This window comes from Myotis daubentonii, chromosome 12 (genome assembly GCF_963259705.1).
Source record: "Myotis daubentonii chromosome 12, mMyoDau2.1, whole genome shotgun sequence".
NCBI classification, from domain to species: domain Eukaryota; kingdom Metazoa; phylum Chordata; class Mammalia; order Chiroptera; family Vespertilionidae; genus Myotis; species Myotis daubentonii.
In genome coordinates, this window is record NC_081851.1 from 21,599,163 (window position 1) to 21,611,665 (window position 12,503).

Below are 12,503 nucleotides of genomic sequence, written 5' to 3' on the forward strand. Positions count from 1 at the left end.
TGTACGCTCCCTATCAATTCCCGTGCAGCAAAGGTTAAGAATCCCTGCGATGCCTCCCCCAGGGCCCTTTCCAGCGGCACCGAGGAAGGCAGGCTGGTGTGCCCGCAGCTATTGGCCAGTCGGGCAGATCCCCGGTCAAATACACTTATGTCCTCGGCTCTTCTCTTCTTCCGCGCAAGAATGTGCACATACCCTGCCTCAGGCCCAGCCCCGTCCTCGGAACCAAATTCTGTGTCTCTCTGGCTCACATCTCAGAACCAAATTCCTGACCGCGGACAAGCTGAAGCAGAAACAAGCCCCTTCCGAGCGCCAGAAGACTCGTGTCCCAGATGTCCCGGGCGGTGAAAACCAGAGGAAAGAAAGACACATTCCCGACTGGAGGAATGCGCCACCACGCGTGGTCAGCACTGCCAGGGTGACGACAGCCTCGGCACCCACACCCGCTGCCTCTCACTGCGGCTACCGCAGTCACGCCTCATGGTCTCCAATCCTTTCAGAGGCGCAGGCCGACGCATGTTTCATACGTCATACTGAAGCGCGCCGGCCGCGGAGACTTCTGGGAAATGCAGTCCGAACGAAGGCCGCGCTCTGATTGTGCGCGCAGGCCCTTTGCGCAGACTCTGCCTTCCCGACCTGATGAAGCGCCGTTTTCCTGGGTCCTGAGCGCCGAGTCCCGGAGGTGAGGGCTGTAGAGACGCGACTGATGCGGAGTGAGCGCCCCGGCGTGAGGAGGGCACACTGAGACCCTGGGGGCGGTGGTGTGGGAGTAGAATTGGGGGACACGGCGGAGCCTGCGTGTGTGTGTGTGTGTGTGTTCGTGTTCTCTCATACACCCGGACACACTATACACTGTACGTCTGTCACCTGCCAACTTTCAGGTTGGAAGGTGGGAGTCTTCTGTCAACGAAAACTTCAGGAGGCCTTTTTGAGAGACCGAAGACAGTTTTGCTCAGCAGTGGTTTGCAGACCAGGGAGCCGGCCTCCGGGATGAACCGCAGGGGAGGTGGGGCAGAGTTTAAGGGCAGAAAAACCGCAAGAAGCTGACCGTTACGGGATTGGTTGCCGCGGGGAGCAAAGCCATAAGTGTACACTATACCTTTTCTGGTTGATGAGAGCAACCGGTCTTTCTAGTTTCTGTTAATCCATGGTCAGCAGGTAGGGGTAGGAGATATGGCCAACGCTTGTGGTCATGAGACCTGGGCAGCAGGGCTGTCACAAGACTAGGACCATTGCTCGGTTTCCCTTGGAGCTCATGAAACAAACTTGTCACACAGGTAGCGATTAAACAGACAATACAGGGAGTGCAGTTTGTCAGGTAGACAGAGTCAGAGTCCAAACTGCAGAGCTACTAAGTCACTCAAGCAGAGCCAGAGACCAAATTGTAAAAAGTTACAGGTACTGGACCACAAAGTCATAACATTAAAATACTCAACTCCTCTCGTCCCTTCTTCCCATTATGGGTGCTTACTAAAGGAGGTAGGGTGCCGCCCACTTCGGTCCTTCTTCCCCAGAAACCACCTCAGATTGACAGGTTAGTGACTAAACTGAGGGTTAGCAAGAACATTGTATAAAGACAGCCAACATCCATGTACCCAGGGCAAGATTGGGAAAAAGAGTTACAGAAAGATGCCCTGTTAGTGGGAGGAAGAAAGTCAGGCTAGTGCAGTATCAGAGCAGCTACAGCAACTTAGAGAAGAAGAAACTTGTCAAAACAATCAAAAGCTGCAGAGAAATAGATAAGGAGAGAAGGATGATTGGAATTAGAGCTCAGAAAGGCATTGTTAATTTTCAAGCATGCAGTTTCAGTTGTGTGAAGGGTGGCAGGAGCAGCATAAGGATTTAAGAAGAATAGGTGCCCTGGCTGATGTGGCTAAGTAGTTACAGTGTCATCCCGTGCACCGAAGGGCCTCAGATTCAATTCCCAGTCAAGGGCACATACCTGGGTTGCAGGTTCCATCCCCGACCCCAATCGGGCACTGCGGGAGGCAATCAATAGATGTGTCTCTCCCTTCTCTCCCTCTACTTCTCTTTCCCCTTCTCTCCCACTCTAAGAAAAATCTATGGGGGGGGGGAGTCCTCTGGTAAGGATTACCACCCCCCCAAAAAAATAAATAAAAGGAAAGAAGAAGAACAGGTGGTGGTGATGTGTAGTAGATAGGTATATGTTACTCATCCAAGAAGTTTGGTCATGAAAGGAAAACCTAAATGAGAACTATTTTGCTAGAGGGAGGCCATGGGATTCAGTGAAGATCGTTTCAGATAGAGGAGGACTGTATCTGTATGAACATATGGGAAGAAGGTACTGGAGAGATGGGAGATGTTGGAGAAAGAAAAACTGGGCAATGTAGGGAGCTGATTCTGCGCAAGAACAATAGTGGAAAATAACATAGGACACAGTTGTGAGATACTAAGGTAAAGTCCTAGAGACAGACATTTCTGTTTTGTTGACCTCACTCCCCTTCTGCGTAGTGCAGTGGTCGGCAAACTCATTAGTCAACAGAGCCAAATATCAACAGTACAGCGATTGAAATTTCTTTTGAGAGCCACATTTTTTAAACTTAAACTATATAGGTAGGTACATTGCTATTAACTTAATTAGGGTACTCCTAAGGCTTAGGAAGAGCCACACTCAAGGGGCCAAAGAGCTGCATGTGGCTCGCGAGCCGCAGTTTGCTGACCACGGGTAGTGCATAATATTCATTGAATGGTAGGATGAATGGGTTTGTATTGGGCAGGAGAAAGGAAAGGAGCTTTCATTAATTGAACAAGCTGTAAGATAAATGCTTTACATCAATTGTCTCACTGTTTACAACTACTCCATGAAGTAAGCATAAGTAATCAATAATTCCAGGTCTGTGGTTGCTTTCTCCCTCATGGTTCTGCCTCCCTTGGCACTCGCTCTTGTGAAGCTCAGTATAGTAAATGACAGTGTTCCACTAAAATTGAAGGTTGGAGTAGCTATGGAGCTAGGACAGGAACAGTAAAAGCTTTTAGACAAGGGCTCATTTGAAGGTATAGAATAAGAATTTGAAGAGCGTTTTCTCCAGAAACACTGATACCCAGGAATGGCACTGTACTAAATACTACTTAGGATGATAGTTTCATTTCATCCCCATAAATCAGTAAGGTAGGTACTGTGTTGGGGTTTAGGAAATTTAGGCTTTGTAAAAGGCTGAGGTAAAATGTGAACCCAGGTCTGTGTAGCAGTTTTTAACCTCTGTCCTATAATGACTTATTTTCATTAAAAGATAGCACAGTACCTGGTCAGTAGCAAATGCTAAAAAGTATGCTATTTATTAATATGATGTTTAATGGTGTTCCACCGTATAGATGAGCTGGATCATAATCAAATTTCCTATTTAGAAACAGGATATTTCAATTTTTTTTTTCTGTATTATTGTAAGGATTAAATGCTTAGAAGGTTTCCACACATAGCACCAAATGATGGTTAAGACAAAACTTTGCATTTATTCTTATTTCCTTAGGATAAACTGGGGAAGAATTGCTGGATCAAAGACTATGTATATTTCCAGGCCCTTGATACAAATTGCAATGATCTTTCTAAAATCTAATGATGATGCTCCATGCTTAAATCCTTCAGTGACCCCCATGCCATGTGTAGAAAAGGGACCATACAAAGCTCTCCTGGATCCAGCTGGCTGCTGGCTGCTTCTCCATCCTCTTCCTTTCCCACAGCTCTGCTTGCAGCGAGACACCTGCCATTCTAAAGTAGTTACAGCTGTCAGTCCTTTCCATGTAAAGACCTGCCCACTTGTTTTTGAAAACTAGGTGTTTTTCATGCCTAGAATCTTCTCCCACAAATCACAGCTTATCTTACATCCCATTTCTGCCCAGAAACCTGCCCTGTTCCTCCCTCCCTCCATCTGGGTTAGGCAAGCCTCTGATGTGCCTTCATAGTTTGCTGTGCATATCTCTTTAAAGCACTTAGCCTTTCTGCAGTGAAATGTTATTTTGGCTACTTGTTTGTCCTGTGTGCTAGGCTATAAGCTTTTAAAGGACAAGGAAAGTGTCATATGGTTTTGGGGCTCGGTATCAATAGCTAGGGCTGATACATGTTGTCTGGATGAATGAAACATAAGGATCAGTTAACATACTTGCAGGAGAGCAGTCAGCAAGCCATACCTCTTCCTCCTTCGCAGGACCACACTCTCTCCCCATCCCACTCTTAGGTCCCAGCAATGTTTGATTTCACTGTTTTAATAAGAAACTGAGACATACTAGCTAAAGAGAGTAGTGGTAAGGGTTCACACAAAGCCTAAGAGGTCGGGGTCTTATGGACATCCAAGAATAAATAAGGCTGGACTCTATGCAAATTGGAGCCCAGGGGTGGTACTTCGGGGCTAGGAATTCTTGGGTCTTTGCTTCAGTGCTTTATCACTAACGTGACTGAGCTGCTCTTCCCCCTGACTCTGTCTAGTCCTGCCTCCAACGCACTCATGGCTTCTGCTTCCTGATAACTTTGGCTCCCCTAATCCTCATAGCTCCTTCTGTCCATCACATCCGTTCAGTTCAGCTCCAACTTGTCCTGACATTTCGTAGTTCACATTCATGAGGAAGGATGTCATCTCTTCTAGTCAGATCACATTTCAGTCTTCTAGTCAGCCTGTGCCTGCTCACGTGGCTGCCCACATCCTTGAGCTCAGGGTTATAAATAGGGTATTTTTCCCTTGAAGAGGCTTAGGATATTTACTTGACATATGTTATCCACGTGCTCATTTGTAAAATTTCTTATGCACTTTATCCAGTAACCATTCAGGGTAATATATATATATATATATATGTATATATTTAATATTTTTATTGATTTCAGAGAGGAAGGGAGAGGGAGAGAGAGATAGAAACATCAATGATGAGAGAATCATTGATCGGCTGCCTTGTGCTTACCCCCTACTGGGGATCGCACCCGAAACCCTGGCATGTGCCCGACCGGGAATCAAACCATGACCTGGTTCATAGGAGGACACACAACCACTGAGCCACACCAGCCAGGCACCACTCCAGGCAATATTGAACGTGACTTTATAAGTACAGTATGAGCCTTCATCTGTTTTTCACACACAGGAACAAAACTCTGCCTCTAGGATTATGGTAAAACAAGCACCATATTGTGTCCTAAATAGCAATATCCATGCCGTTTGCTCTGGTTCTGTGGCAGGAGGGCTTGCCCCTGGCCTTGCTTTACTTCCCTTCCCTTTGTGTAGGGTATTAAGTTGAGGGTGAATATATAACTTACTGGTATATGGAGATTTCTTGCTTCCTGGATCAGAAAACTACAAACAAGATGGTCTTTCTCACACTGTCTTTCCATCCCATACCTTTACTTCCTTAGGACTCTGCCCTTTCCTAATGGAGAGCACCCAGGAGGGAACAGCTGCTGTGGCTCCAACTGCCAGGTGCCAGGTGATGTAGACTTCTCTGTTTGTGAAATGCTTTGTCTCCAGAATGTAACCCCTTCTCTTTCTCTGCCCTGGAGCTTTTTTTATCAGACCCACCAGGTGGATGAAGGGTTCCATAAGGAGTGCTTTCTTCCCATTTGATTCGTGGTTCCCTCAGTGACCTTTCCTTGCCTTGAGCGCGTGCTGTGCTCCCATTAGCCTGTCATCAGACACACAGCCCCTGTGGCCTTTGCTCTAAGTGATTTTGCCTAAAAAATGATTATACGGTTCTGATTGGAAGGTTTGGGGAACAATGGGCCAGTTTAGTCCTGACTTCTCTTTGTATGGACTAAAAGCAGGCCCCAAACAGTCCAGGGAGTGCTGGGGAATGAGAGCTCCTCAGTGAGGTCATGAGTCCTGAGGAGCATGTGGTGGGCACAGTCAAGTGCTTGCCCCCTTCTCATGCAAAGGCATAGGGTCTTGAATTACATGCTCTGGCTAAAACTTTTGCAGACACACTGACGACTCATCTGGGGTTTTAGGATGTGGGGTAAGGATGCAGTCTAACAGAATCACAGAACATTAGAATAAAATGAGAGGGATCCTAAAGATGATCTAATCAACATCAATGTTTTAAGGATATGTTAAAAAAAAAAAAAGACCATGGGTGGAATTTGAATAAAGTTGTAGACTAGATAATAGTAAAATGTCAATGCTATTTTGTTGATTTTTATAATTATACTGTGATTATACAAGAGAGTACCCTTGTTTTTACAAAATATATATATACTAAGATATTAATGAGTAAAGGGACATCATGTTTGCAAGTTACTCTTAAGAAGTTCAGGAAGAATATAGGAATATATTCTCCAGAGAGACAGGAAGATAATGCGAATATGGAAGATACTAACATTTGGGTAAGCTGGGTGAAGGGTCCATGGGAATTCTTTGTTTCTTTCTTGCAAGTTTTCTGTAAGTCTCAGAAACAGCCTCCATACTCAGAGCTCAGCTGTGACTATGGTGGTGTGGGGTTACGACCAAGGGGAATGATGCCACTTTCCCCAAGTGCGCCAACGCCCTGTTTTGTCAGAACCATTTCCTTCCCCACCTTCACCACCTCCAGAGCTGTCTTTATGACAGTTTTATCCGGTCCGTGTAAAATGAAGGGTTATGAGTAAGGGAGAATGTGATTGTGTTTCCAGGAATCGGTGACATTCATGGATGTGGCCGTGATTTTCACAGATGAAGAGTGGAGGCATCTGATCCCTGTTCAGAGGGACCTCTACAAGGAGGTGATGCTGGAGAACTACCAGAGCATCATCTCCCTGGGTAAGGAGCGCTTCCCATAAGTCTGCTGAAATGGATTGGGGGGCTAATAAATTGATCCCTCTTCTCCCACCTGAGTTCTGAACCACTGAGAGACAAGATAGGAGAGTAGGAGGGTGTGGCTTCGGTGGGCCTTGACAGTGGGCTTCCTAATCCGAACCCCAGCATTGGCCAGACTTGCTCCTGGAACCGTAAGCAGGGAGCTGGCTCTCCAGAAGGGGCAAACAAGAGGCCGAGTTATTTATGCCAAGCTCTTCCCCCAGCTCACCAGTCAGGTCACTTACTCAGCTCCATCCAGAGTGAGGGTGGGGCGAGGAGCCATCTTATTGAAGGAAAGTTCTCCTTAGAGAAGCAGAGGAGAGGCATGTTTCACTTTAAAAGAGGGTGGGGGCGGCGTGGGGTGGGAATACAAGGTTGTGCCTCAGAGTAGGTCACTAGAAATGTGGTTGGTTTTGAATATTTGTCTTAAGTGCATTTTAGATGCCCACAGATGGGACTCTGCAATTAGAGACTTTCATGACAAAGGGAAAGTTAAGAATTGCTGCTGATGTCAGGTATTCTTGAGAAGTAAAGTTGGGCTCCTGCAGGTGATGAGAACGTCTCAGGAGCTTCCAGAATAAGAGGCTGAGAGATGCACAGATTCAGAAGCAGGCTTACAATCAACAGCAGGTGTTAATAGGAGTCAGATTGCAGGATTCATGCAAGGCAGCTCAAAAAAGCAAGTGTAACACCCCCTGGATTAGCTTAAACAGGCTAAATATAGAAAACAGAATGGTGCTCATGAAGTATTAAGAGAGACTGCTAAGCCTTTATCAGAGGCTTTGGTGGGATGAAATTCTCGAGAATATAGAATTCATCAGATCAGAAGCCACTGGGAGGTGATGGATGTGGCTTCTTTGTCAGCAGAGAATCAGCATACAGCTGGATACATGATCCTAGGGTCCAGTAAGAAAGTGCTTCTCTTTCCCACCTTGGGGGTCCAATGCAAAGGAAGTTTAGACCTCAAGACTATTTCTAGGAGTGGAATCTATATAACCAAAAATGGGTAAGTTCAGCCCTGCCTGGAGCATCGGCCCACAGACCGAACTATTATGGGTTCGATTCCCCATCAAGGGCAGGTGCCTTGTTCAGGACAGAAAAAAAAAAAAAAAGCAGTTACCTCGGTTGCAGGTTTTCCGGCTCCTGTGGGGGCAAGTTTCAGAGGCAACCAATTGCTGTGTCTTTCTCACGGTGATTTCTCTCTCCCTCTCCTCCCTCCTGTCCATCTCTCTCTTCCCCTCCTCCCCTCCCTTCCACTCTTTCTAGAAATCAATGGAAAAATATCCGTGAGTGAGGATTAAACAAACAAAAAAAAATGGATAGTTTCACTTCTAGAAATTTGTCCCAAGTAAATAATAGGATTAGCAGCCCATGCTATACATACATGTTCATCATATTGTGTGTTTTTTTAATAGAAAAACATTAAAAACAGTCTGAAATATCTGTCAGCAGGAGATTAAATAATTATATTATTCCATACAATATAGTATCGGGTAGCCATTAAAATGGTGAGGTAGATCTGTGCTTAATTGAAATAAAATAATTTTTAAATTTATTGTTATGTGAAAATACCAAGTTTACAAATCAACATTATTTCATTATGCAGTTTTTAACAGAGTATATCTCTACTGAAATGAATAGAAATTTTAAAACAAGAATACAAAGTACATATCTCTAATTTTCCTACAATGAACATGACCGACTTATTTAAATAAAAGCATATCACTAAAGGATAAACAAATAAAGATTCACTTTCATTACACGTTTTTACTCAAGATGATCTGTCTTCATTTTTAGCTTCCCTGAGCCAAGGACTGTTTCCACCCATCATACCAGTGCTAAAGCCCATGTACCTCTGGAGAAAGAATAAACACATTCATTCAAGGGGATTTTATCAACTTCTTGACCAAGTGCAACTTGATCCTTTTTAGAACCTTAGTGTTGACCTCTATCTAGATGTCCCTGCATTTTCTGCATTACTTTGTATGCTGCATTCTTGGCACACATGGTCTGCCTTCTGTGTTTTCTCCCTGAAAGTCCTAGAGGCCGTGATAAGTTTTGGAGTGGTTGTGTATATTTGTCACATACCTGGCTTGTTTCTCCATGAGCAGGACTTCCAGTTCCTCAACCTGATGTGATTTTCCAGTTTAACAGAGAGGATAAACCTTGGATAATTGATCTTCATGGACCTGATGAAGGAAGATGGCCAGAGAACATTTCTCTAGGTAACTGTATATGAGCAGGGTAGGGCAGTTTGTTTTGTTTTGTGGTTATTTGGGGGTTTGTGAGAGGGAGCATTGGCTATCATCTTTTTCTCCAATTCAGATCTTCTGCTTTCCTGCTATTCTCTCTTTTTAAAAATATATTTTTTATTGATTTTCAGAGAGGAAGGGAGAAAGATAGAAACATCAGTGATAAGAGAGAATCACTGTTGGGCTCCTCCTGCACGCCCACTACTAAGGATTGAGTCCACAACCCAGGCATGTGCCCTGACTGGGAATCAAACCATGACCCCTGATTCATACGTTGATGCTCAACCATTGAGCCACACTGGCCAGGCTAGTGCTATTCTCTATCACCCACCAGGTTTCAATTTTTTGACATCTAAAGCTATTATTCATCTTTTTTAAAAAAAAACAATCCTCGCCTGAGGATATGTTTACTGATTTTAGAGAGAGGGAGAGAGAGAGAAAGAAATACTGATGTGAGAGAGAAACATTGATCAGTTGTCTCCCATATGTGCCCTGACCAGGGATGGAACCTGCAACCTAGGTATGTGTGCTGACCAGAATTGAGCCTGCCACCTTTTTGGTGCACAGGATAACACTCCAACCAACTGAGCCACCTGGTTGGGGCTGGTATTATTTCTCTTTTTTCACCACTGTTACCCTCCAATCTGTCATGTTGCCTATTCACAATTTGATATTCCTATTTCTCACCATCCTTTCCACTTTGCATACTCTCATAATTACCCTGGGCCTGCTCCATGGAAATTCTTTTCTGAGATGTCCAACATCAGTTCCATTCCCTGCCTTCTTCTGTAGTCCCAAGTCTCAGTCTTTACCTAGACTGTGTAGCTATTTGCGGAGCAAGCAATGCAGTGACCATATTACTTTTCAGATTTATCATAGTACCTCTTCTTTCTGCTGTAATATTTTCTGTCCCAGGAAAAACACTGCATCTCTGTTTTCTGTCCATTACAGACTGGGAGACAAAGCCTGAGATTCAAGGTGAGATTCAAATTGGTTCAGAAGAAAAGTCAGAAGGAATGTCAATGGAAAAGCTTGGAAGAAAAAGTCCTCTGTGTACTAAATTGGAAGTTCATGCACTAGAAGGTGGATTGGAAACAGAGAAGGAAAGTCCTATAGTGGAGACTTGTAAGAAATCCTTTTCCCAGGAGGAAAGCTTGCAGCAAGGGTTAACCCGTCCCAAGAAAATTCTCACTAAAGACAGAGACCAGGAATGCAGTGATTGTGGGAAGACCTTTTTTGACCACTCATCCCTTATCCGCCATCAGAAGACTCACACGGGAGAGAAGCCCTATGACTGTCATGAGTGTGGGAAAGCTTTTTACAACCGTTCAGCTCTAACTGTACATCAGCGAGTTCACACTGGAGAGAAGCCCTTTAAATGCCGTGAGTGTGGGAAAGCTTTCAGTCGTAGGTGCAGTCTCAGCAGACACTTGATGTCTCACACTGGGGAGAGCCCCTACGAATGTAGCACATGTGGAAAAGCCTTTTTTGACCGTTCATCCCTAACTGTACATCAGCGAATTCACACCGGAGAGAAACCATTTAAATGCAGTGAGTGTGGGAAAGCCTTCTTTGACCGTTCATCCCTCACTCGACACCAGAGAATTCATACTGGAGAAACTCCTTATGAATGTAGTCAGTGTGGGAAAGCCTTCAGCCAGAAAAGCATTCTTACTAGACACCAGCTCATCCATACTGGCCGGAAGCCTTATGAATGTACTGAGTGTGGGAAAGCCTTTTATGGTATCTCATCACTGAACAGACATCAGAAAGCTCATGCTGGAGAGCCTCACTTCCAGTGCAGTGAGTGTGGGAAAGCGTTTTTTGACCGCTCATCCCTTACACAGCATCAGAAGATTCACACTGGAGACAAGCCCTATGAATGCAGTGAATGCGGGAAAGCCTTTAGCCAGAGAAGCCGGCTGACACGACATCAGAGGGTTCACACAGGAGAGAAACCCTTTGAATGCAGCGTATGTGGGAAAGTGTTTAGTTCTAAATCATCAGTTATTCAACATCAACGGCGCTATGCCAAACAGGGAATAGACTGAATTGAGTGAAATTTTTAGTCAAAGGACCTCCATGAAAACTTAAAATAGGTCTTCCTCATCTTAAACTGATCAATTAATCATTCTACCTATTCTGGCTACTGCTCTCTTTTCCTGCCTCTGCTACCACAGTGTTTGAATAAAAACTATATACCGTGTTATAGAACAGATGTGGGATGCTGGAAATTAGGGTGCAATTGTAAAGAGTCAACATTTTGCAGAAGTTTCTCAGACAATAGGATAAATGTTAGGAGGTGATCCTCAGACACACCTCTTATATGAGTCCCCTGGTATCCCTGCACTTTAAATAACTGGAGGCTATAACAGGAAGGGAAAGACAAAATTATATCAGCAGGACTGATTTACTCAAATAGTTATTTTATAGTGGTTAGTCCCTCTCTCTTGGAGCTTTTTTGCACAGTGATCTTTTTGTGTGTCCCAACTTTTAGATATCTTTAATACTGCTACTACTAATAGCTAGCACTTATTGAGCACTTATTATGGGGTAAGCACTCAACTACAAGTTTTGCAAGGAGATTATTTGGTCCTCTCAAATAATCCTATCCAGTGTGACTCAGTGGGTGACCTCAACCTATGAACCAGGAGGTCATGGTTAGATGCCTGGTCAGGGTACATGCCTGGGTTGTGGGCTCGATCCCCAGTAGGGAGCGTGCAGGAGGAAGCCAATCAATGATTCTCATCCTTGATGTTTCCATCTCTCCCGCTCCCTTATTCTCTCTGAAATCCAAAACATATTCATTAAAAAAACAAACCCTATTAAGTAGGTACTCTTACTACCTGAATTTTACAGGTGAGCAAACTGGAGTTTGGAGGGGTTAAATAAATTGCCCAAGGTGACAGCTAGTAAAAGGTGAGGCCAGTTCTTGAACAGGTCTACCTTCAAAATCCATTCCTTTCACCATTATGGTATAAAGTTGGTTTTATAATTGATGTACATGTATTATCTACTTAGGTAAAGTATAAGCACTTTGTAGCTCTCACAGTGCCTTGCAAATAGTAGGTGCCCAATAAATATTTATCTGAATGAATGACTTTTCTTCTTACCCAGTTCCATTTAAAACACCTAATAGATTCACATCCTTTCTTTGAATTCTTTCAGTCTAGCCTACACCTTTATCATCAAAGGGTCCCATTACTGCAGTAGTCACTTTCTGGTTCCAATTCTTCCAATTTCACCATTGAAGAGAGTTATGCTATGATGTCATCACAAGTAAGGCCTCCCCCCCCCCCCCAATAAACAAAGATTCATTTCTCACATAAAACATGATGTGAGTCAGTCTGTCTACTCCAAAGTCAAGAGAAAGCTGGAGGATTTTGTAGAATATTTTTAATGGCCATCACTTCTGTCCACGTCTCATAAAACAGAACCCACCACCAAGAGGCTAGAAAAGTAAACAAGCACCTCAATATTTGGTTAATAT

The 12,503-nt window shown here is 44.2% G+C and overlaps 1 protein-coding gene across 3 annotated transcripts; it reads left to right on the forward strand.

Moving 5' to 3' along the window:
- Positions 1-548: 548 nt before the first annotated feature.
- Positions 549-12,106, forward strand: ZNF2 (zinc finger protein 2). 3 transcript variants are annotated; one of them, XM_059659112.1, is made up of 7 exons: positions 620-679; positions 879-1,003; positions 3,602-3,756; positions 5,351-5,421; positions 6,599-6,725; positions 8,873-8,986; positions 9,965-12,106. In XM_059659112.1, exons 4-7 carry the CDS (start codon positions 5,368-5,370, stop codon positions 11,062-11,064), a joined length of 1,395 nt encoding a protein of 464 aa, XP_059515095.1. In that variant the 5' UTR covers positions 620-679; positions 879-1,003; positions 3,602-3,756; positions 5,351-5,367; the 3' UTR covers positions 11,065-12,106. The 3 variants fall into 3 exon arrangements, with proteins under 3 accessions (XP_059515097.1, XP_059515094.1, XP_059515095.1); XM_059659111.1 differs by lacking the exon at positions 879-1,003 and having other exon boundaries at positions 587-679; XM_059659114.1 differs by lacking the exons at positions 879-1,003; positions 3,602-3,756 and having other exon boundaries at positions 549-679.
- The last annotated feature ends 397 nt before the right edge of the window (positions 12,107-12,503 follow it).